Below are 25,960 nucleotides of genomic sequence, written 5' to 3' on the forward strand. Positions count from 1 at the left end.
TTACAGAGTGAACATGAAGAAGTGCCCACCCCACCCCATTCTTCATCCCAATTATATTCTGCTAGGACTGACATACCAAAATGCCACAGAGTAGGTGGATTAAACCATAGGAATCTATTTTTTCATGGTTCTGGAGGCTACAAGTTCAAGATCAAGGTGTCAGCAAGTTGGTTTCTGATGAGGACTCTCTTCCTGGATTGGAGACAGCAGCCAACTTCCCACTATGTCCTCATATGACCTTTCCTCTTTGTGCATGCAGGGAAAGGAGCGGGGAGCATGGAGAGGGAGAGAAAGATCCAGTGCCTTTCCTTCGGAGGACTCCAGACACATAGGAATAAGGCCCCACCCTTATGATCTCATTTAATCTAAAGAACCTCCTTAAAGACTTATCTCCAAATACAGTCACAATGGCAGTTAAGACTTCACCATATGCATTTGAATGGGGGATATACACATTTAGTTTGAAATGCTTCCTAATAATGCCATTCTTGTCATGCTCATTCTCACTAATACACATTAGTAAGCTCTTTTTTCCCCCTATATATGATGTGATATATAAGTGATATCGTGAATGCAGGAAAAACCTACTGTACTGTGAAGTGGAAGAGAAGCTATTGTGTAAAGTTGCAGGTTTGTGCCTGGACACCCTAATTTTCTCAAAGTACATAAATAGTCATTATAAAAAGATTACTTTGGTTAAAAGTCCACTTAAACAAAAGCATGAATTTATGGTTACTTAGAATAACAAACCTCTCTCTCTCTTTTCCAGATTACTATGGAAATATCTTGGTAAAAATGGAAAACAATAACTTGTTTTTTTTCAAGATTTATGTTAGAGATGCAGTGAAGCTACCTTTATGGACAAACAAAGCAACAAAAACACAATTTTTTTTGAATTCAGTTAGTCAAGTAAATTTTGTAAGTGTTTTTGAAAATGGCACACTAGGTGTACAGGAGTTTCCCTTAAGTCTGGAAATACGAAGTGCAACTTACAAAACAAAAGAAAAATGCCCCTTTGTAGCATTTCATAATAATATTGATCGTGTTTTTTACATCTTGGACAAAAAAAAGAAACTGTCAATTTGGGCTCAAATAGTCTACCCAGAAAATAAAGGTTTGTATATTATTATGGAACTTTATGGCCCAAAACTATTAGAATACAAATTCCATAATAAGTATGAAATTGCTTCAGGATTCTGCACTAAAACCATGGTAAGTTGTTATTTTAAAATGTCATTTGATTTTAATAAATGTAAAAGCATAATGTTAATATTCTTTAAAACAGATTTCCCTTCTAGGTTTAGCTTGGAACATGTTGAGAAACATGCGTGTTTTTTTCATAAATAATATGATAAGCCATTAATTCCCGAGCCACAGTTTCCACTTGCAATATCTAAGGCCTCTTTCCTGCAAAAAGTATCTGTCAGTTGGACTGTGTTCTTCCTTTTATCTTTTTATTTTATTCTTAGTGCCTGGTTCTGCCATCAAATCCACAGTTAGGGTTGTGAGTAACAGGGCGTTTCACCTGGACTCACTCAGGAAGCTGTGGTCCTTGGGCGACCTGCCTGTGTAGGATGGTCTCAGTGGCCTCATTCACGGGTCCAGTGGCCGGTCCACGCACTGGCTTGTTGGAGTGAGGGGCTTGGGCTGGAGGCTTGTCTCTGCTCCATGGGGCTGCCTTTTGCACGGGAGGTCCCGCTTCCCTGCGTGGCAGGCTCAGGGCAATGTTCCACACCAGGGAGAGAGGAAGCGACCCGGCCTCCTGAGGCCTGGACTTGGCCTCCTCCTATTCATCAAAGCGGTTCACAAGACCAGCCTTGGTTAAGAGGATGGGGAAACAGACTCCGCCCACCTCTTAATAGAACAGCTCAAGTGTGCTGTCCAGGGTCCTGCACGCTTGAGGGAGAGGAGTCCCTGCAGCCATCTTTGCAAACATCTGCTCCCAGAAGGAGGAAATAACCTTCCGACTGGTCAGTTTCCCTTTAGCCACAAGGACCCTTCTACATTTCACACACAATACCGATTTCATATCGATCCAGGCACTTGAAGGAATTTTCAATCTGCATTTTTTTTAAAACATATTTTATTGAATATTCACAGAGGAAGAGAGAGGGATACAGTCAGAAACATCGATGAGAGAGAAACATCGATCAGCTGCCTCTTGCACATCCCCCACTGGGGATGTGCCCGCAACCAAGGTACATGCCCTTGACCGGAATCGAACCTGGGACCTTTCAGCCCCGTAGGTCCACGCTCTATCCACTGAGCCAAACCGGTTTCGGCCCCAATCTGCATATTTAAAAGGATCTGAGGCCATGTAAACAAAAGGATAGCCACAAATGGAGAACCTGACGAGCATATTTAGCACGAGCAGGTTCTCCTAAAAGTCATCCTCACTGCAGCAGCTGGGAGTAACTAGCCATCTACTGCCTCCTGGTTCACACTCGGAGACAGCGTTGCCTTTTGCTTTTTTTGCCTCTGCTTTAGGTGTCAAATCCGAAAAATCATTGTCAAAACCAATCTGAAGGCATTTACACCTGTATTTTCTTTTAGGAGTTGTTCAGGGTTTCAGGTGTTCCATTCAAGTAACGAATCTCATTTTGAGTTGATTTAGTGTTTCTTCATTCATACTTATCTTGAGAGATATAAAATGATGTGTGTGTGTGTGTGTGTGTGTGTGTGTGTGTGTGTTTAGAGGGAGATCAGTTTGGTGCTGGCTAATATATTGTGATCAGAACAGTCCTTGTGCCTCTGAAAAATCTTAGGAAAAAATCTCATTTCTGAGACAAAGTTTACTTACTCATAAGCTGGATGTTGAGTGGTATAACACAAAATCTACAATCTTGTGATAAAGTTGAAGGTTGTGAGAGTCATTACATTAAAAATAAATCTAGTTCCATGTTCAAAGAAAGGAACTACTGTTAATGTGTGTGTGTGTGTGTGTGTGTGTGTGTGTGTGTGTGTGTGTGTTTATATATAAATATAAAGGTGTAAGGAGAAAGATCACTATACTTTAAAAATGCGACCGAAACCGGTTTGGCTCAGTGAATAGAGCGTCAGCCTGCGGACTAAAAGGTCCCGGGTTCGATTCCAGTCAAGGGCATGTACCTTGGTTGCGGGCACATCCCCAATAGGGGTTGTACAAGAGGCAGTTGGTCGATGATTCTCTCGCATTGATGTTTCTAACTCTCTATCCCTCTCCTTTCCTCTCTGTAAAAAATCAATAAAATATATTTTAAAAAATAATAAATAAATAAAAATGCAAGGTTTATTATTTTCTGCCTTTAATATCATCTAATGACTGTACCTGAGAATATAGCCAACTTTTGAAATATTGGAAATTAAGATGAAACATATCCCAGATGGAATCAAATTGTAAGAACATATGCAAATAACAAATGGAGATTTTTTTTTTTTAATGACTCAAAAACTACAGGTTCAGACAGATAATTTTTCATTGTCTCAGAAATTGCAGACAAGATGGTATCTTTAATCACTTAAAACTATCAGAGAACAAATAAAATGCTCCAGAAACAAGGTTATTAGAAAACAGAAAAGTGAAAAATCTTCTATGCTCAGGATATAAATGAAAAATAAGAATGATATCATGACAAAAGTCAAATGAAGTGGAAGAGAGAAGCAGTAGAAATAAGATCAATAATATAAAATTAAAAGGAAAACGTAACAAAGGGAATCTAATATGTACATAGTTGGAGTTTCTGAGATAGTAAAGAAAAATTTAAAAACGCTAAATATATTATTTTTCTTACCTAAAGAAAGATTTAAATCTGTTTTGAAAGTATCCATTTTTCCCATTTCCAATTTTCCTGCTTTACAAAACCTTTTTTACTTTCTTTTTTCAGGACATAATGCTTTATCAGACTATAAATTATGAGGCAGTACATGATTACTTCAAGCTACAGTGAGTGTGACTTTTAGAAGAGACTGCTCATGCTAAATATGCTATTCAGGTTATTGATTTGTGGCTATCCTTTTATTTGAATAGCCCCATATCCTTTTAAATATCCAGATTGGAAATTCCTTTAAGTGTCTGGATAGACGGGACATCGGTATTGTGTGTAAAAACGTAGAAGATTCCTTGTGCCTAAAGGGAAACTGACCTATCAGAAGTTCTCACTCACCCAGGTGAAGATGCAAAAAAAGGGGTGCTATTTTTTTTAATTGATTTTATATATTTTTTTAAAATAATAAATCTTTATTATTTAGATTATTACAGGTGTTCCTTCCTTCCTCCTCCCATAGCTTCCCTCCACCTGGTTCCCGACCCCACCCTATGCTCTTACCCCCACCACTGTCTTCATCCATAGGTGTAAAATTTTTGTCCAATTTCTTTCCGCACCCCTCAGACCCCTTTCCCCCTGAGAATTGTTAGTCCAATCCCTTTCTATGTCCCTAATTCTATTATATTCACCAGTCCATTTTGTTCTTCAGATTTTTTATTCACTTGATTTTTAGATTCACTTGTTGGTAGGTATATATTTGATATCTTTTTGTTGTTCATATTTTTTAAAAATATATTTTATTGATTTTTTTACAGAGAGGAAGGGAGATAGAGAGCTAGAAACATCGATGAGAGAGAAACATCGACCAGCTGCCTCCTGCACACCCCCTACTGGGGATATGCTTGCAACCAACGTACATGCCCTTCACCGGAATCGAACCTGGGACCTTTCAGTCCGCAGACCGACGCTCTACCGCTGAGCCAAACCGGTTTCAGCTGTTGTTCATAATTGTTACCTTTACCTTTTTCTTCTTCTTTCTCTTCTTAAAGAATGCCCTTCAGCATTTTCGTGTAATCCTGGTTTGGTGTTGATGAACTCCTTTAACTTATTCTTGTCTGTGAAGCTCTTTATCTGACCTTCAATTCTGAATGATAGCTTTGCTGGATAGAGTAATCTTGGTTGTAGGTTCTTGTTATTTGTCATTTTAAATATTTCTTGCCACTCCCTTCTGGCCTGCATAGTTTCTGTTGAGAAATCAGCTGACAGTCGTATGGGTACTCCCTTGTAGGTAACTAACTGTTTTTCTCTTGCTGCTTGTAAGATTCTCTCTTTGTCTTTTGCCCTTGCCATTTTAATTATGATATGTCTTGGTGTGGTCCTCTTTGAGTTCCTCTTGCTTGGGGTTCTGTGCGCTTCCTGAACTTGTAAGTCTATTTCTTTCACCAGGTAGGGAAAGTTTTCTGTAATTATTTCTTCCAATAGGCCTTCAATATTCTGCTTGCTCTCTTCTTCTGGCACCCCAAAAATCCGGATGTTACATGACCTCACTTATTTATGGATAATAAAGAACATTATAAACTGATGAACCAAAAGATAGATATAGAAACAGTAAAGCAACAAGTATACTGTCAAATTACAGCAGGTAGGGTAGGGAGATCTGGGGGAGATAATAGATCAACTGAAGGACTTGTATACATGCATATAAGTACAACCAATGGACACAAAACTCTGGGGAGGGAGGGTATGTATAAGAGGGGGTGGGCATTGTTAAAATATGTACACAGATAATAATTTAAATAAATAAATAAATAAATAAATAAATAAATAAATGGGGGGGGAAATTCGGATGTTGGTACGCTTTAAGCTGTCACCCCACCCTTTCCCAGTCCCCCAGCATTTCTCAGGAGGGGCCAGTCACAGCAGGCACATGGGGCTCTTGTCTGCTCTACATAAAGGCAGAGTCATGTCTACTCCCCTGTGAGCCTGTACTGACCTGTGTTGTTGTTTCTCCCTAGAGACCAGAACACGGGTCTCATGATTATCCAGGTGAGGCCCAGTGAATTTGGAAAAACATGCCCAACACCCCCAAGGGTAAGTGACACTGGTGAAAGGTTTAAAAAGATGTATTTCAATAATATATAGATACAAATTTCCAGTTATAAAAATAGCCACAGGGTGTACAGTGCAGCAATTTACTTCAGTAATACATGAATACAAATTTCTAGTTACAGTCACGGGGATGTCAAGCACAGCATAGGGAATATAATCAGTAATATTGTAATAACTATGTATGGTGTTAGATGAGTGGGGGCAACACTTCATAAAGTATATAAATGTCTAATCACTATCTTGTACACCTGAAACGAATACAGTATTGTATATCAACTACAATTTAACAATAAATTTTAAAAAATAATGCATAGCCTGGCCAGTGTGGTTCAGTGATTGAGCTTCTACCTATGAACCAGGAGGTCACAATTCAATTCCCAGTCAGGACAAATGCCCAGGTTGCAGGCTCGGTCCCCAGTAGGGGCATGCAGGAGACAGGTGATCCATGATTCTCTCTCATCATTAATGTTTCTATCTCTCTCTCCCCCTCTCCTTTCCTCTCTGAAATCAATTTTAAAAAAAAGTATTTTTAAAAATTTTAAATTTTTTATATTTTATTGATTTTTTACAGAGAGGACGGGAGAGGGATAGAGAATTAGAAACATAGATGAGAGAGAAACCTCAATCAGCTGCCTCTTGCACACCCCCCACTGGTGATGTGCCCACAACCAAGGTACATGCCCTTGACTAAAATCAAACCTGGGACCTTTCAGTCTGCAGGCTGATGCTCCATCCACTGAGCCAAACTGGTTTCGGCTTAAATATATTTGTGTGTGTGTGTGTGTGTGTGTGTGTGTATGTGTGTGTGTGTGTGTGTGTGTGTGTATTTATGTATGTATGTATTTTTAAAAAGTGACCAAAGAAGTAGGAAAATACACTTAAAAGGTTATTATTTCTAATTTGAAATTGAATTGCTTTTAGCTATAGAAATGTGTAGGTCAGAACCACTGAACTTACCAACCTAATTACTTCATTTTAGGTGTTCCAAGTAGCTATTGGCTGTGATGCCAGCAAATACATTGTGGTTAAAGGGCAAGTATATTTACATTTGACCTGTCTTACTCTACGTTTTAAAAACAAGTGGTAAACTAATTGGTAATTATTAGTGATAATTTAGGCTAATGACTGACATGTCCATAGTGTAATAAAAAAAAAAAAAAACTGAATTGAGAATCAGCTTTTTGAGGAGAAACCAAGATGGCAGCATAGGTAAACACCTGAATTTGCAGCCTCAGACAATCACTTCAAAACTACAACTAAAAGACAAAACAGACATCATTCAGAACCACAGGGAGGCTGGCTGAGTGGAAAGTCTACAACTATTGTAGAAGGGAAGGGAAAAGCACACTGAGACCCAGAGGAGCTGCGGAAGTAAAGTACAGAGGTGCATGCATGGAGAGGGCTGGCAACTGAGTACGCAGCTGGCTTTTTCAATCCACAAGAAAACACAAGCTCCCCACTGCTCTCAACTCCAGTTCCGGGTGAGACTCTGGGGACCCAGACTCATACTGCCCTTCTCTTTCCTTCTAGTTGTAGACTTTCCACTCAGTTGTAGTTTTGAAATTGTTGTTCGAGGCTGCAAGTTTAGGTGTTTAGCTCTGCTGCCACAAGCTAATTTTTTTATTTTTTTTTTTAAGAATTCTCGTGATTGGCCACAATCCTTAGAACAGAAAACACTCAAATTCTCGTGATCCATCTGAAACGTGTTAAGTATTACCATCTCATTCAGCAAGGAATCTGCATTTCCAGGAAACGCAAAGGCTAATTGATTTATACAGCCCATAACATGCTGTTTCTGAGATGCTCTACATCCTTGCTCATTAGAGTATGGTCTATGGACCAGGCATCCCCTGGGAACTTATTAGAAATGCAGATGTCAGGTTTCATCTCACGTCTGCTGAGTCAGAACCTCTATTTTTAAATTTTTTTCCATAAAATTAGTAGGGGCATGAAAATTTGAGAATAGCTGCTCTAAGCAACAAGTTACCAAAATGAATTCCCAGTACTACTTGATGTGGGTTTCCTGCCTCAGGGAGGGGCCAATCAGTTTGAGTCAATCCACTTGTGGGAGGGTCTAGACAGCAGATCGTCAAGCTAGTGACTCATCAGAATCACCGGGAGAGCGTGTTTACAAAACACAGACTTCAGGACGGAGGTTCAGGCCTCTTAGTCAGTGGCTCACTGTTCTGGAACCTAAAAATAACCCTAATATCTTAGATGCAGGTTGTGGTTGTAGAGGCCTAACGCTTTACAGTTGCCAGAGGAGACCTGTGGGGCCCAAGGTACTTCTGACGGGAGACTTGTCAATGAAGGAGGGCATTTCTTGGGGTCTAATTTGCATGTGAGACGGGAGATAGTCTAGACTTCCAATATCTATCTAGACACCGTGGTTTATCCTTATGAGTTCCACTGGAAGCAGCCAATGAAAATGGTCAAATGAATAATTTAACTTCCAGAAAATGCTATCATTTCATATACCATGATAGCCTTATGGCTGCATGAACCCTAACTAGAAATATGTGAATCCTGGGAGAGCATCCAAGCTGGCTGCCCAGGTAAACACCTAACCGCAGCCGCACACAACGATTTCAATAAAATACAACTAAAATATAAAATGGACATTACCCAGAACTACAGGAAAGTCGACTGACTGGAAATTCTACAACGAGAAGGAAAGAGAAAACCAGAAGGAAAATCAAAGTAGCTGTAAAAGCCTAAGGTACGGAGACATGCTGCGCGCGTGGAGAGGACGGAGCTGGAGAGGAGGGGAGGCTGAGTGCCTGGCTGGTGTTCCCTAGCGGGAAGGAGATAAAAGCTCTGGACTGTGCTGAACCCCAGACCCGATAGCGCTGAACCCCAGTTCTAGGCAGGACCCCGGGTACCCAGGCTCATACAGAGGAAGCCTGGGCTGTGAGGCGGAGGCCCAGGGGAGCAGCGAAAGGAGGTCCTGGAGGCGCGCACATTGCGCGCAGAGAACGGGCGGTCGGCTGTGCCGCGGGATTGTCCTGGCGGGAAGGAGACAAAAGCTCCAGACTGCTCTGAACTCCACTTCCAACCCCACTTCCAACTGAACTGACCCCCAGTTCCGGGCTCATTGGGGGAGAGACTAGACTGTTTGGTAGCAGGCGAAACTCGAGGGCACCTCACTCTCAGAGGTGCTTGCAGCGAGTACCGAAGGACCCTGAGGAACACTGAGACTCAGGAGCCGCATAGGGCGGGGCTGATGGAAGCCAAGGCTGTAGGCTCCACCCTGAAACTCTGCCCCATCCAACTGAACACAGAGACGTTTAAGGCTACCAACTCAGGGAAGCTGCAAAAATGCCGAGACAAGGAAACAGATCACAAATAAAAGAAATGGAGAACAAAAAGCGACTGGATATAGAGTTCAAAACCACGCTTATAAGGTTTTTCAAGAATTTCCTAGAAAAGGTCGATAAGACCTATGAGGATATGAAAAGGGATCAACTAGAAATAATAAGGGATCAATAAGAAATAATGAGGGGTCAACAAGAAATAAAGAATACATTGTCTGAAATAAAAAATATTATAGAGTCCTAAAAACAGAATGGAAGATCGCAAGAATCAAGTCAAAGATTTGGAACACAAAGAGTCAGAAGACACTCCTCCGCAGAAGCAAGAAGGCAAGAGAATCCAGAAAATTGAAGATAATGTAAGAAACCTCTGGGACAACTTCAAGTGAACCAACATCAGAATTATGGGGATCCCAGAAAATGAGAGAGAGCAAGATATCGAAAACATACTGAAAGAAATAGTGACAGAAAACTTCCCCCACTTGGTGAAAGAATTAGACTTACAAGTCCAGGAAGTGCACAGAACTCCAAACAAAAGGAATCTAAAGAAGACCACACCAAAACAAATCATAATTAAAATTCCAAGAGCAAAAGACAAAGAGAGAATATTAAAAGCAGCAAGAGCAAAGCAGGTAGTTACCTATAAAGGAGCACCCATACGATTGTCAGCTGATTTCTCAACAGAAACCATGCAGGCCAGACGGGAATGGCAAGAAATATTCAAGGTGATGAATAATAAGAACCTACAGCCAAAAATATTCTACCCAGCAAAGCTATCACTCAGAATCGAAGGCCAGATAAAGAGCTTCACTAAAAAAAAAAAAAAAAAAAAAAAAAAAAAAAAAAAAAAAAAAAAGCTAAAGGAGTTCATCACCACCAAACCAGAATTATATGAATTGCTGAAGGGGGTTCTTTTGGAAGAGAAAGTAAATAAAGATAAAAACTATGAACAACAAATATGTAACTATCAACAAGTGAATCTAAAACCCAAGGAAATTTTTTAAAAATCTGATGAACAATATTAACTGTTGAATATAATAGAATCAGAGGTATGGAAGGGGAGTGAACTGACGATTCTTGGGGAGAAGGGAAGAGGGGAATGTGGGAAGAGACTGAACATAAACTGTGCACCTATGGATGAGGACAATGTGGGTGGGGAAAGGGCAGAGGGTGGGGTGGGAACCTGGTGGAGGGGACCAATGGAGGGGGTGGGAGGGAAAGAGGAACATTTGTACTAATATGAACAATAAAGATTTATTAAAAATAAATAAATAAAAACATTTTAAAAATTGTTCCTGAAAAAAAGAAAAGAAATATGTGAATCCTTAAAGTAGCTTCTTACCTGCACAACTGAGTCTCTAGAATAAATTAGAAATGTATGTTTTAAAAAATGTCTGAGGTCCTGGCAGGTGTTGCTCAGTGGTTCAGCATTGACCAGGAGGTTAAGGTTCAGTTCCTGGTCAGGGCACATGTCTGGGTTGTGGGCTCAATCCCCAGTAGGGGGCATGCAGGAAACAGCAGATCAATGATTCTCTCTCATCATTGATATTTCTATCTCCCTCTCCCTCTTCCTTTCTCTCTGAAATCAATAACAACATATTTTCTCTAGCTGGTTTGGTTCAGTGGATAGAACATTGGCCTGGAGGCTGAAGGGTTCTGGGTTTGATTCCGGTAAGGGCACATCCCTGAGATGCAGGCTTGATCCCCAGTGTGGGACATGCAAGAGGCAGCCAATCAATTATTTTCTCTCATTGATGTTTCTGACTCCCTCTCCTTTCCTCTCTGAAATCAATAAAAATATATTTTAAAAATTAAAAAACGTATGAGGAATAAAACCATCCACAGAAATTTGTCTTCATTTTTTATAGATTTCCTATCAATTTTTCACAGTTATCAAAGAGGAGAAATAAATCAATAGACTTCAAATTCTGGTGTCTTCAGGAACATTTGTGTCACTGAATTTTAAAAACAGAAATGCTAGGGCAACACACCAACCCAGAGATTGTAATTCAATATGTGACGACTCTGTATTACTCTCAAGTTTTAGAATTACTGAGTTAAATGATTAAATGTTTGTGCAAGTACTAAAAATAAATTATATTACAATTTCAATATGTTTCCTTTTGTAGATTTGATTACAACGATTGTCCTCGGCATGATTTCTTTTACATTATTGAAAAGTAAGAAATATTGTAACACAAGCACTGATTTTTTATTAATTTAGTATCAATAATTTAGAATCAGTATTCATTCCTATTAATATCAGTCTTTTATAATATATGCATTTATTGCTATAAATTTACTTCTAGGCACTGCATCTCACAAATTTTGAAAAGTTGCATTTTCTTTTTTATTTAGTTTGAAGTATTTTTAAATTTCTCTTTTAAGATTTCTTCTTTCACTCATGTATTACTTAGAACTGTATTGTTTGTTGTACACATATTTTGATAGTATTTTGGAATTATGATTATCTACTTGACTTCTGTGATAACTCCCTACCCAAACCAAGTAATGGTTTAATGTTTAAGTTTGAAAAGAGGAAACATAAATAATAAAAATATCTTTTTCCAGGTCATATCTGAGGCATCGACCAAATAAAAACTTGGTAAGAAAACTATAATTTTATTAATCAGCCTAATATAGAAAGTAACCAAAGCATTTTTCCTTTTCTAGAGAGTAAAATATAGTTGGAAAAAATATGGCTGCCCATTAAAAGTTGATTTCAGAACAAATTTTCACCCTTTGCTTGAACTGTAAGTATATTCTACTATTGTAAAATTTGAACTTACTTTTAAAGTTTCAAAATAAAGGATGAAAAGAGGGCTAATTAATCATGCATTTAATAATAAATATTTTTGGGCACCCAATATATGTGACATTTGGTTTTCAGTACTAGTTAACTAAAGTTATATAACCCAGGGTTCCTGCACGTTGAGAGAGGTTACAATTTAAGAAAGCTGAGACTCTTCTCAGAGGTTAAGCAGTCTCTTTAAAAAAAAAAAAATATATATATATATATATTGATTTCAGAGAGGAAGGGAGAGGAAGAGAGAGAAACATCCATGATGAGAATCATTGATCAGCTACCTCATGCACACCCACTACTGGGGATTAAGCCCGCAACCTGGGCATGTGCCTTGATGAGGATTAAACCATGACCTCCTGGTTCATTGGTCGATGCTCAACCACTCAGTCACGCTGGCAGGATTGTAGGCAGTCTCTTAACCCTCGCTTTCCCTCTCTAAATTGCATCCCAAGCTCCTACTGAAGATTTAATAGAAACTACCTTCCTGGGGTGACATCTGACTTTTCTTTCTATGGGCCAATAATAACAAAAGCTTGCAAGGAAAGAAACTATTACTAATAAGGGATTAGTGAGGTTTCAGAAATATCTCTTAATTCTTATAAACGGTATTAAAATATTAAGTAAAAAAATGCTCTGAGGCAGGCTTTTTCAAGTAATTTTATATTCATTTGCTTGCTTCTCTGACTTTATTCTTGATTTATGATTACAGAAATCACATAGCTTGTTACAACAATTTTAAATATATATATAAAAAAGACAAATGATCATGTTTCTAATTGTTTTTGCTGTTATAAATAGAATAATAGTGAATATCCACTCATGTACATGTTTGGACTCTAGTCTAGAGATGCCATTAGGATGCATTACTGAAAGTAAAATCCTAGGTGTAAGACCTCAAAATTGTAGTCAAGGCATTCAGTTTCTGGGATCCCACAGGGTGGGTGGGTGTGGAGTAATGAGTCAGGAGTTCCAATTCAGTTTTGCCATCAAACTTTTCCCTGTGAGGATCCAAAAGGCCTCTGCCAGCATATATCTCCCCCCCCCCCAAACCCACACTCCTCACCATGGCAGTTGAAAGACTCCCCGCTGTTTCCTCACGCTCCTACCTCACCTCCCACAATCCCTCTGTCACGGGTCCTCTGAGCCTCCGGTTAGTCTGCTGTCTTGTTTAGTTTGATCTTCTCTACACCCACTTAGGCCACTGCTCCTCCTGGGCACCCCACACTCTTCCTCTCACCAATGCCCACTATACTTTGTTTACTTCATACTTGGGGCCCAGTGCACAAATTCGTGCACCTTGAAAGGAACTGTGGGCTGCCAGGCTGCGGTAAGCACAGGGGCGGGTCTTGACCCATCCTCCATGCCCCTACCCGGCTCTTTCCACCACGGCCCCCTGTTCCTTCTCTGCCCACAGCTCCACTCCCATGTGCTGACTGACAGCGCTGGCCCTACTTGCATCCGCTAATGGCATGGAGCGACCAGGGTCAGCACCAGCAGCAGGTGCGAGTGCTGGGCATGCCACATGGGAGCAAAGAATTTTTGATAACCACCAGAGGCTCGCCCCGATGACGGTGGCCAGTGCCCCGCCTCGGTCTGGCGCCCCTGCTCACCTGGGAAATTAGCCTGTAGCCTAGAACACCAGATTACCTTACCTCTATAGAGAATGGCTCAGGAACAAGGCTGGGCAGAATTTTACAGATAAAAGGACAACAGATTCATCATCAAACACTAACAAGAATGAAGCAAGTGGGAGAATCCAAGATGGCTGCTCGGGTAGGCAACTAGCTGCAGCCGCACACAACAATTTCAACAAAATACAACTAAAATATAAAATGGACATTACCCAGAACTACAGGAAAGTCGACTGACTGGAAATTCTACAACAAGAAGCAAGGAGAAAACCAGAAGGAAGCGCGGAGGAGCTGTAAAAGCCCAAGGTACGGAGACACGCAGCGCGCGCGCGGAGAGGACAGAGCCGGAGAGGAGGGAGGCCGAGTGCCTGGCTGGCGGTCCCAAGCGGGAAGGAGAGAAAAGCTCCGACTGTGCTGGGCCCAGCTCCAACTGCTCTGAACCCCAATTCTAGGCCAGACCCCGGGGATCCAGGCTCATCCATAGGGAGCCGGGCTGTAAGGTGGGACTCCGGGGAAGCGGCGAAAGGAGGTCCCGGAGGTGAGCACACTGCGCACAGAGAAGGGCCGGCCGGCTGTGCCGCGGGATTGCCCTGACGGGAAGGAGACAGGGGCTCCAGACTGCTCTGAACGCCACCTCCAATCCCACTACCAACTGAACTGAACCCCAATACCGGACTCATTGGGGGAGAGCATAGACAGTTTGGCAGCAGGCGAAAATCGAGGGCACCTTTCTCTCAGAGGCGCTCGCAACAAGTACTGAAGGACCCTGAGTCTCAGGAGTCGCATAGGGCGGGGCTGACGGAAGCCAAGGCTGTAGGCTCCACCCTGAAACCCCACCCCATCAGGAAAGCTGCCTGCGAAAATGCCTAAACCAAATAGATCACAAACGAAAGAAATGGAGGACAAAAAGCGACTGGATATAGAGTTCAAAACCACACTTATAAGGTTGTTCAAGAATCTCCTAGAAAAGGCCTATAAAATAAACAAGACCTATGAGGATATGAAAAGGAATCAACTAGAAATAATAAGGGATCAACAAGAAATAAAGAATACATTGTCTGAAATAAAAAATATTTTATGGAGTCCTAAAAACAGAATAGAAGATCGCAAGAATCAAGTCAAAGATTTGGAACATAAAGAGCCAGAAGACACTCCTCTGCAGAAGGAAGAAGATAAGAGAATTCAGAAAGTTGAAGATAATGTAAGAAACCTCTGGGACAACTTCAAGCGAACCAACATCAGAATTATGGGGGTCCCAGAAAATGAGAGAGAGCAAGATATCGAAAACATACTGAAAGAAATAGTGACAGAAAACTTCCCCCACTTGGTGAAAGAATTAGACTTACAAGTCCAGGAAGCGCACAGAACTCCAAACAAAAGGAATCCAAAGAGGACCACAGCAAGACAAATCATAATTAAGATTCCAAGAGCAAAAGACAAAGAGAGAATATTAAAAGCAGCAAGAGCAAAGCAGGTAGTTACCTATAAAGGAGCACCCATACGATTGTCAGCTGATTTCTCAACAGAAACCATGCAGGCCAGACGGGAATGGCAAGAAATATTCAAGGTGATGAATAGCAAGAACCTACAGCCAAAGATAATCTATCCAGCAAAGCTATCACTCAGATTCGAAGGTCAGATAAAGAGCTTCACTAATAAAAAAAAGCTAAAGGAGTTCATCACCACCAAACCAGAATTATATGAATTGCTGAAGGGGGTTCTTTCAGAAGAGAAAGTAAATAAAGATAAAAATTATGAACAACAAATATGTAACTATCAACAAGTGAATCTAAAAACCAAGGAAACTAAAAAAAAAAAAAAAATCTGAGGAACAATATTAACTGTTGAATATAATAGAATCAGAGGTATGGAAGGGGAGTGAACTGTTTATTCTTGGGGAAAAGGGAAGAGGGGGATGTGGGAAGAGACTGAACATAAACTGTGCACCTATGGATGAGGACAATGGCGGGTGGGGAAAGGGCAGAGGGTGGGGTGAGAAGGGGGGGAAAGGAACATTTGTAATAATATGAACAATAAAAATTTATTAAAAAAAAAAAAAAAAAAAGAATGAAGCAAGTCCTGGGAATATGGTCCAGCCAGCAATGCAAGTCATCCCAGCTGCCTCTTTGCTTTCTCAACGCCCATGACAATCCTTCCCAAACTGAAATGTGGTGCCACAGAATCCACCCTGCTCTACTCTGAGGCAGGGAGTTAAAAAACAGGCATTATGGCTATTTAGGGGCACTCGGGATTTGTTTTCATCAGATACTAGAGGCCCTGTGCAGAAAATTCTTGCACAGACAGGGTCCCTAGGCCTGGTCAGCGATCAGGGCTGATGGGGGCCTTCTGGCTGCCGGCCAGGACCTTCCTTCATTCTGTGCCACCCGCTGGTGATCAGTGCACATCATAATGTGCGATTGAACTCCCAGTCTCCTAGTTGAACTCCCAAGGGACAATTTGCATATTCGGCTTTTATATATATATAGATGGGAAGACACATAGACAGAAATGACTGTTGTGCAGGAAGACACTTGTTCTACACACTGATCCCAAGAAACAGGAGGCACAGCAGGTCATATAGGGTCACATGGGAAGCACCAGGGTCGTCAGGAGCAAAGGGAATGAGGGGAAGCTGAGGTGAGAGCCTTTGCAGCGTTTTCTGTGGGAAGGACTGAATAAGGAGGGTAAATCAGGCTTAGGGTCATCTGTTTTGAAAAATGTGAGCAGGCTCTGGGCCTAAGAGCTGCCACTAGTTGTCTGACACCTGGCCCTGGGTGATTAGGGCAGTTAGATAGTGGCTTGGAGTATGAGCACCCAGGAAGGAGGTGGTTGGAGTGGGGGCTCTGGATTGGTTGACTTGTAAAGGCCAAATAATTGGCCTTTGAGCATAGGAAAGGCATGCTCAAAGGCCAATTATTTGCTATCTCTACAAATTACACTTCTTGTTAAAAAATATATATTTTATTGATTTTCTACAGAGAGGAAGAGAGAGGGATAGAGAGAAACATCGATGAGAGAGAAACATCGATCAGCTGCCTCCTGCACACCCCCTACTGGGAATGTGCCTGCAACCAAGGTACATGCCCTTGGCCGGAATCGAACCTGGGACCTTTCAGACCACAGGCCGATGCTCTATCCTAGGGGTGTCGAACTCAATCAGAGAAGGGGCCAAAATCTAAAATCCAGCCTAAATCTCGGGCCGAATGGTTTACTGAACAGTCATAAACTGTCATTGTGATGGAAACGCAGCAGAGTGCAGTGATGACAGCGCGGTGCGGGCCACATTGCAAGGCCTGGCGGGACGGATTTGGCCCGCGGGCCTTGTGTTTGACACATGTGCTCTATCCACTGAGCCAAACCGGTTTCAGCTCTGTCTCTACAAATTAATTAACCCTGGGAGGTCAGTCCCTCCAGGGTCACAAGGCCCAGGATTGAAATCATGTGTCTGCAGCGTCAGCTGAGAGGTCTCTCCTTCCCAAAAGTAGAAATTGAAGAGGGAAGTCACAATTGTAAGGCAGTTAGTTGACTACTAGTGCCATTTCTAAATTTCCCAGATTTTAGTAATAGTATATCTTCTATTAGTGAACATTAATGAAAATAAGCCATGCTTACCCAGGCAAATATTTTTGTCCCATAATCTCAATGGAATAAATAAAATATTAATTAAGATCATTATTAAAAAATATTTATTTATTAAACTGATTGGGATGATATTGGCCAACAAGAACATACAGATTTCAGATGTGGGTTTCTATGTGGCATAATCTGTATTTTCCACCACCCAAAGTCACATCTTCCCCAGTCACCGAATATTAATATTAGGACTCCCACATCCAGGGGTCATGCAATTTATCTTATTGCCACTAGATGGCACTGTAGCTTATTGTTTTTTGTGAGTGTTAAAAGATGCCAGCTCAGAGTTCAAGATCCTTTTCATTGCAACTAGTCTCAGTCATTCAAAAAATATGATTGCTTATAGAAGATGCAATCAAGCATGGTGCACCTTCAGAAGTTATAGAATTAGAGCTTTACTGAAGCCTGACCCAAATCTCTGAAACTGTATACAAAATTGTGTGTTTTCCCACACATGTTAGTTCTCCATGACTTTCCTACCGCTCCAAGAACAAGCCCGCTACTCGGTTACTCACATCTGATCTCTCTTTACGATTTCTAAGAAAAATTCACATGAAAACGAAATAGCTTCTCAGATACCACTTTCTGACACTTAAATTTTTTTTTCTGCCCAGTTTGTGAGAATGGGACAATAACTGCTTTTTATAAACAGGAGTGGATGGTAGCAATTTGTAGCTGGCCTGGGAAGCCAGATAAAATAACTGCAAAGTCAGCAGAGACCTGGGTGGTGAAGGAGGAGAAGCCAGCAGGGATCTGTTGTTTTGTATGAATGGACACAGAGATGGGACCCAGAAAATCCATCAGACACTGAGGATTGCCTGAGCCCAAGGTCTTACGTGAAATGCCCATCCCAGGAGCGTGGGGGACAATTCCATTGAGAAAAACAAGCAATAACTGACAGAGAAGGAAGACAGACCCAGAACCATTTTAAATCAGTCACAAGCTCTGGTTAGCAAAAGTGTGCCTTTATCAGCACCTGAACTTTAACTTTGGTCTCAAGTCCCTATTTTTTAATATATTTCAGAGAGGAAGGGAGAGAGAGGCATTGCCTGGTTGCCTCCTGCACACCCCCTACTGGGGATCAAGCCTGTAACCTGGGTGTGTGTCCTGACCCAGAATCAAACCTTGACCTCCTGATTCATAGGTCAACATTCAACCACTAAGCCACGCCAGCCGAGGTCAAGTGCTTATTTCCTAATGATAGCAGGAAAAAATAATCTTACTAATTTGAAGTAACACATCTCTTTTATTTATTTTTAAAAATATATTTTATCGATTTTTCACAGAGAGGAAGGGAGAGGGGTAGAGAGCTAGGAACATCGATGAGAGAGAATCATCGACTAGCTGCCTCCTGCAACCAACGTACATGCCCTTGACCGGAATCGAACCTGGGACCTTTCAGTCTGCAGGCCGACACTCTATCCGCTGAGCCAAATCAGTTTCGGCAACAGATCTCTTTTAAAACTCACTGAGTTTAGGGTAAATAATCTCAATGGGGTGTATGTCTCAGGTGCCTGTGTCAGGGAGTGGGCAGTCTGTCCGTGTGCCGATGCCTGTTGCTGGCGAGAGGCTTCACGTGTCCTTGAGCATGCTCCGTGCGTGACCATCACTCCAGGAGCTTCTGATGACTCCTGCTTCTCAGCCTACCCCCCGTTCTCCTGAGGGCAGCCAGCCCTCTGACCCCAGTGCCACCTCCAGCCGCCTCCTCCAGGGAGACCTGCAGCATCTCCATCCTCACAGGGGTCATTCTGTGGTTTCATTCCCCGGGGACATACGAGGCCACACTGGACATTCACTGATTAAATGACAGCAGGGGATCTTGCTCTGCTCTCCCCTCCCTTCCTCGCTCACTTCCATCTTTCTCCCTGCTGCCAGCCTGCTCACAGGGCCCTGGCCACCCTCGCCTTATCAATACATGGTTCCTGTCAGGTAAAGAGAAGTTACAGCTCCAACTGTTAAAAAACAACAAAACAACAACAAGAAAAAAACCTGCTTCGTTACTGTCTGGTGTATTCTTAGAGCTGGAGGAAATGCGCACAGTAGGCACGGTGATGGTTTCCCAGGCAGGAGCATGGAGGCCTCAAGAGCTGAAGGAGCTTCCCCAGCCGAAACCAGTTTGGCTCAATGGATAGAGCGTCGGCCTGCGGACTGAAAGGTCCCGGGTTCGATTCCGGTCAAGGGCATGTACCTTGGTTGTGGGCACATCCCCAGTTGGGGGTGTGTGCAAGAGGCAGCTGGTCGACGTTTCTCTCTCATCGACGTTTCTAACTCTCTGTCCCTCTCAATTCCTCTGTGTAAAATCAATAAAATGTATTTAAAAAAATAAAATAACGTTTATAGCAGCATGATGCAGTGGTGTTTTGTGTTTGCTGTTTTCCAGACACAATGAAAATGGCTACATCGAAAACGTGGAAGTAAATTTCATCGTGTGGGAGATCCACGGCAGGGATGACTACAGCTTTAACATGACGATGCAGAAGGTACGCCATCCTAGAATCAGGCAGAACTTAGCCTGCGATTAGACATGCCTTTCTATTTTAAACCTATAGATAAATTACCTAAGAAAAATAAAACCAGCCTGCTGAGGGTAGGGGAAAAAAAAGAAGCATATAATCTCTATAGCCTAGGACTGCTAAAATTAATTTACGAAAAAGAAGCCATTGTCACATAAAACCGACTTACAGGGGTTAGAAGAAACGAAATAATATTTATAGTAGCATGATGCAATGACAGATCAATACTCGCTTTTCTCGCCACACTATATTTAACGCTGGGGGAATTTATGAGTCTGCCCCTGGCTTCCAGACATGGATCACATCTGTGCTAAATCAGACAGACGCGCTCCCGGCTTCACCTCGCTTGGGTTCTTTGATTCTCGTGCCTCGCTGACCTTGACTTCGCTGTCCGCACTCTCTCCTCCCCGTTTCCCTGCATCTTCTGCGCCTGCTGGAGCGTGGCCTGCACAGTGCATCTCCCTCATTCTGCCTTTCACCCTGCAGGCCCGGGCACGAAGGCCGGGCCATCCCCACTCCCACGTTCCTCCCAGCCGCCCCTGCGTGGGGCTTTCTGCCCTTGAGAGGGCATTGTGACCGAGCTTCTCTAGAAGTTGCAGCATTGATGCCTGAGAGTCCCCAGAGAGCGCATGCTCAAACAAGCCCAAGTGACCTGCTCCTTCCAAAGTATTGTAACTCTCTTCCCCATCAGCGACCTTAATTCTTCAAGAACCACCCACCAGCTGGCAGCTGAGAAACCTCCTCCCACCTGCTGCCCCCCCTCCCTCTACTACCGTGTTTCCCCGAAAATAAGACATCCTCCGAAAATAAGACCTACTTACAGGTTTCCTTCTGAGTGAAATATAAGGCATCCCCCCAGATAATAAGACCCCCCTAGGCTAAACTTGAGAGATTTGGTCCACTGATTCTGAAAGAAATGGAGTCACAAGAAATTCACCAGGAAATTCAGGAATTGGGTTGTTATGATGATGCTCCAGAAGATGATGACATGATTGTCATTGAATAAATGAGTAAATTCTTGATACTGTAGGATTCACAGTTTGTCTGGTTTCTGTTGACAACTACCGTACTACCGTACCATATACAGGTAGTAAATTTCCTTTATTTTTATTTAACAATCAATGTGTACCGTATTCTACTTCATGGAAAAATAAGCATCCCCTGAAAATAAGACCTAGCGCATCTTTGGGAGCAAAAATTAATATAAGACACTGTCTTATTTTCGGGGAAACAGGGTACTGCCAGAACTAATTGGCCTTTAGTTAGGTACCAAACATAATGCTCGCACCACACATTCCTCCTGCGCTTGTTGAACACTCAGTGTGTAAGTCCTTCTGTTCCCCTTTCCCAAACCAGCCCCATCCTGAAACTGTTCTATCCGTGGCCCAGGCTCCCGTTACTCTCCAGCTTCTCAAACTTCCCCAGGGTGCCTTAGGGTTCAACGCTCTGAAGGCCTTCAATATGCGTTCCTCACAGGATATCCTTTTCCCTCTTTTCCTGCCTTCCTCAAATAAACGGTACCAGTGATTCATCAGAGTAGATGAGGGGAAGCATCTCTTATAAGATTATTACAGTTCACACATGGAAAAAAAAAAAAGTCAGAATTAGACTATCATCACTTTACAACCCAAGTAATAGAGGTTGTCACAAATAAATGCATCCCAACCAGTTTGCCAATGGACAAGTGGATAAAATGAACAAATGCCAAAGCTTCTTATATTCCAAGAAAAAAAAAATAGAAATCTCTCATCCAACTTGCTTTGGGAATCCAAGAGAATCTTAAAACAAAACAGAATTATGAGACAATCTCACTCATGACCATTGATACAAAACACCAAAACAAACTAGTAACAAAACTCATCAATATAATAACAATATTATATTCTGCCCTGGCTGGTGTGGCTCAACTGGTTGGTCATCATCCAATGCACCAAAAAGGTGCCAATTCAATTCCCGGTCAGGGCACATGCCTAGGTTTTGGACTTGATCCCCAGTAGGGGGTATGCAGGAAGCAGCTGATTGATGTTTCACTCTCTCTCTTTAAAAAGAAAAAAGAAAAATCAATAAACAGACAAATTTTCATTCATTTCACATAAAAGAGTTGAATGAAAATCAAAAGTAATCCACCATAGCCAAAAAAGGTTTGGCTCAGTAAATAGAGCATCCGCCTGCAGATTGAAAGGTCCCAGGTTTGATTCCTGTCAAGGGCATGTAACTCGGTTCTGGGCACATTCCCAGTAGGAGGTGTAAAGGGAATCATGTAGGTAATTAGATAATATAAATGTTTTTGTTTACTTTTCCTGATTCAAAAGACAACTGCATAAAATACTGCTTTTAAAATTATACCGGAGGATTAGTAACATATAAAATACAATATACTGCCGAAACCAGTTTGGCTCAGTGGATAGAGCTGTCTCCTGCATGCCCCACACTGGGATGGAGCTGGCAACCTGGTCATCTGCCCTGACTGGGAATTGAACCTGGGACCCTTCAGTCTGCAGGCTGATCCTCTATCCACTGAGCCAAACTGGCTAGGGATAACATTATTTTTATTTTTATTTTTATTTTTATTTTTTTTAAATATATTTTATTGATTTTGTACAGAGAGGAAGGGAGAGAGATAGAGAGTTAGAAACATCGATGAGAGAGAGTCATCGATCAGCTGCCTCTTGCACACCCCCTTCCGGGGATATGCCCGCAACCAAGGTACATGCCCTTGACCGGAATCGAACCCGGGACCTTTCAGTCCCCAAGCCGACGCTCTATCCATTGAGCCAAACCGGTCCCGGCTATTTTTAAAATAAATCTTAGAAAATTATAAATAGATGGTAACTTCCTTAATCTAATAAAATATAGATTTTTAAAATCCTATAGAAAACATCATACTTAAGGTGAAAATTTGAAAACCTGAAATTAGGAATGAAATAAGAGTGCCAATTACCACTACTTCAGTACAATATTGTTCCTGATCTTTGTAATGGGGAAAACTATAAACATATAAACTATAAACTATGTAAAAAGTAAAAGGATTGGTAAGGAAAAACTGAAACTGTCAGATTCACAGGTGGCATAACTGTTTATATGAAACAGTTCAAATTAAATGGATTTAAGTTCAAATCAAATTAAGTGAATTTAAGATGTTCTCTCCATACAAGCTTAATATACAGAAGTTTATTGTTTCTCTGTATATCAGCAAACATTTAAATAATTAAACATTTTTTTAAAATATACTTTCCAATGGCATTAAAATATCTGAAGTACTTATGAATAAATTGATATACTATATATATATCTATATATCTTGACAGAGTGGTTGTTTAAATGAGGCCCAGACGTGGAAGTCAATGACCACACTTAACAAGCACCTCCCACTGGAAGAAGCTTGGGGACCTCAGGTAAGAAAAATTTTACCTTGCAAACTGATTTATTAATTAATTAATTTATTTTTATTATGTCATTTTATTGCTTTTAGAGAGAGGAAGGGAGAGGGAGAGAGAGAGAGAAACATCAATGAGGAAAGAGAATCATTGATGGGCTGCCTCCTGCATGCCCCACACTGGGGATCGAGCCCGCCACGCATGTGCCCTGCCTGAAAATGGAACCTTGACCTCCTGCTTCATAGTCTGACTCTTAAAACTGAGCTACACTGGCCAAGCAGAAGAACATTTCTTAAGGCTAATTACCAACCCTAGACCGTTTTTAATTTTTTGCAATTGAATTTTCTTAAATTTAAATTAATGTATGTTATTTGGAGAATCAAATCATATCTCATGAATAAAAAGTGACAGAGAAAGTACTTCAGCCTATAAAATGTTCACCCTAAAATCAGAATGTTACTTTGCTTCTGCATCAGAATCTATGCATGTCAAGACAAAGATATATACAAATGATGTATATTGTCCTCTGTATTCCAAACATTCCACTCTCCATCCACTACTCCCTAACTTTCCAGCAACATAACTCTAGAACAAGCATGTCAAACCCGGGGCCCATGGTCCACATGCAACCCACAATGAATATTTCTGCAGCCTAGACAATATAACAGTATGTAAGAAACATTTTAATAAAAATTTAATAACTTAATTTTTACAATATTCTGTTATACATTATCTACACTAATAAAAGAGAAATATGCAAATTGACCATCACTTTACAACACCCACCAGCCAATCAAGGATGAGTATGCAAATTAACCTGGCAAAGATGGTGGCAGCCCCGCCCCCCCCCCAGCCACTCTGGGCAGCATGCATGCAGGCGCAGAGCAGCCAGCAGAGCTGAAAGCTTGCTATGAGGGAGAGGGCAGGAGTTAGGGGGTAGTTATTCATCGGTTTTATCAAACTGACAAAAGGACCCACATAAAAAACTTATACACACACACAATAAGTTTAGGAAACCCTGATATAGAGACAAAAAGAGGAGAACTAAATGCTGGGTCATTCAACTGTTTAGAGATTGGAGAAATGAGGTGGGGGCAAAGGAGATGAAAGAGGAATAATCCAAGGAGTAGGAGGAAAGCCAGGTAAATGTGGTGTTCCAGACACACATCATGTAAAGCAAGTCTCGCAGGAGGAAGGGATCAACTGTGTCAAATCCACACTAAGACAGACAGGTCAACTATGATGAGCATTGAAAACTGGCTCCCACAAACATGCCCCAGCGTCCTTCCCACCTCGGTGAGTGGAAATTCCACCCTCCAGCTTGAGCAGGAAAGAAGCTTCTGAGCATCATCACATGCCCACATTTGGTCTTTCAGGAAATCTGTTGGCTCTTCTGTCAAAGTCTATTCTGAATTTGGTCATTCCTCACCATCCGCAACCCCCTCCCCCCAATTGTCACCACCCTGCTCCTCCATCACCAGCCATCTGGGTTAGAACAGCAACATCCCTACTAGTATGTCTCCCTGCTTCAGCCTAGCCCACCAGGAATCTAGTCACAACACAGCAGCTAGAGTTGCTTCCAAAACATAAATGAGCCAAAATTGGTTTGGCTCAGTGGATAGAGTGTCGGCCTGCAGACTGAAAGGTCCCAGGTTCGATCTCGGTCAAGGGCACGTACCTTGGTTGTGGGCACATTACCCGTAGGGGTTAGTGCAGGAGGCAGCTGATCAATGTTTATAACTCTCTTTTCCTCTTCCTTCCTCTCTGCAAAATATCAATAAACTATATTATTAAAAAAAAAAGACATAAATGAGAACAAGTCACTCTTCTGCTCAAAACCATTCAATGGTTTCCATCTCCATTACAGCAAAGCCTTTATTATTTGCTATGCCCTACCCCTATGAATAGCCAGCTTTCTCCTCCGGGCCTTTACTTAAAAATAAACTAATAGAAAAAAAGAAAAAGAAAAAGAAAAAAAAAGAAGAAGAAAAAAAAAAAAGAAAGAAAGAAAAGAAAAGAAAAGAAGAAGAAAAAAAAGCTACCGGTCCCGAGGGTGTATTAACTGAGCATGGCCACCAGAGGCGCTCTCTCTCCCTGAATGAAATACTAGCATTCTAGCTCCTGGAGCCGCACACGCTAATGCTACGAGGTCCTGACTCTTCTACAGTGATAAATAGCCTGCATAAAAGATCTAAGAAGTAACTCTAGAGATGTAAATTCTCAGAAGAAAAACTGAAGGACTCAAAAGGAAAAAGTGACATTTTTCACATGTTCTTCCAAGTTAATGTTAGAGCTTGAGAAGGAAAGGGAGAACGTGGGTACTGAGTTGTTGGCTACACACACACACACACACACACACAACTCAAGACAGGATTCAAGTTTCTAGACGTGGCTGACGCACTATTCTGAGAAGTCCTCGGCCAGAAAGGCGTACTTCATGAGGCTAGGGAAGATTGGTTTTCTCGGAGGCTAGATGGCTTGACCAAGCGGGTTTTTTGTCTTTGTTTCCTGTTCAGAACTATAAGCACTGTTTTTCTTATGCTATTGGGAAACCTGGAGACTTGAGTCAACCCTACGAGATTATCAACAAGTCTAACCGGAACCATTTGGTTTGGCCTATGCACCGTACTGGAATGTATGTGTTTCGAGTGAAGATCCTGGATCCAAACTATAGGTGAATATAAATGTCTTATTACAATCATTTTAGTATTAATTCCTCAAAAATTAAATTTTTACATTTAAATTTAATATATTGGGGTGACATTGGTTAATAAAATTATATCGGTTTCAGGTGTACAATTCCTAATACATCAACTGTACATTGTGTTGTGTGTTCA

At 41.5% G+C, this 25,960-nt stretch overlaps 1 protein-coding gene across 1 annotated transcript in view; it reads left to right on the forward strand.

The window, feature by feature from the left end:
* The window catches only part of CATSPERE (catsper channel auxiliary subunit epsilon), a 76,934-nt gene that overhangs the window by 45,309 nt on the left and 5,665 nt on the right, over positions 1–25,960 (forward strand). Inside the window, exons 11-20 of the mRNA XM_036453626.2 lie at positions 770–1,212; positions 3,864–3,922; positions 5,759–5,834; positions 6,832–6,884; positions 11,293–11,343; positions 11,735–11,768; positions 11,837–11,916; positions 19,614–19,713; positions 23,055–23,141; positions 25,640–25,797. Coding sequence (XP_036309519.1) covers positions 770–1,212; positions 3,864–3,922; positions 5,759–5,834; positions 6,832–6,884; positions 11,293–11,343; positions 11,735–11,768; positions 11,837–11,916; positions 19,614–19,713; positions 23,055–23,141; positions 25,640–25,797 — 1,141 coding nt within the window. The remainder of the gene's footprint in view (positions 1–769; positions 1,213–3,863; positions 3,923–5,758; positions 5,835–6,831; positions 6,885–11,292; positions 11,344–11,734; positions 11,769–11,836; positions 11,917–19,613; positions 19,714–23,054; positions 23,142–25,639; positions 25,798–25,960) is intronic.

This window comes from Pipistrellus kuhlii, unplaced genomic scaffold (genome assembly GCF_014108245.1).
Source record: "Pipistrellus kuhlii isolate mPipKuh1 unplaced genomic scaffold, mPipKuh1.p scaffold_m20_p_25, whole genome shotgun sequence".
Lineage (NCBI taxonomy): Eukaryota > Metazoa > Chordata > Mammalia > Chiroptera > Vespertilionidae > Pipistrellus > Pipistrellus kuhlii.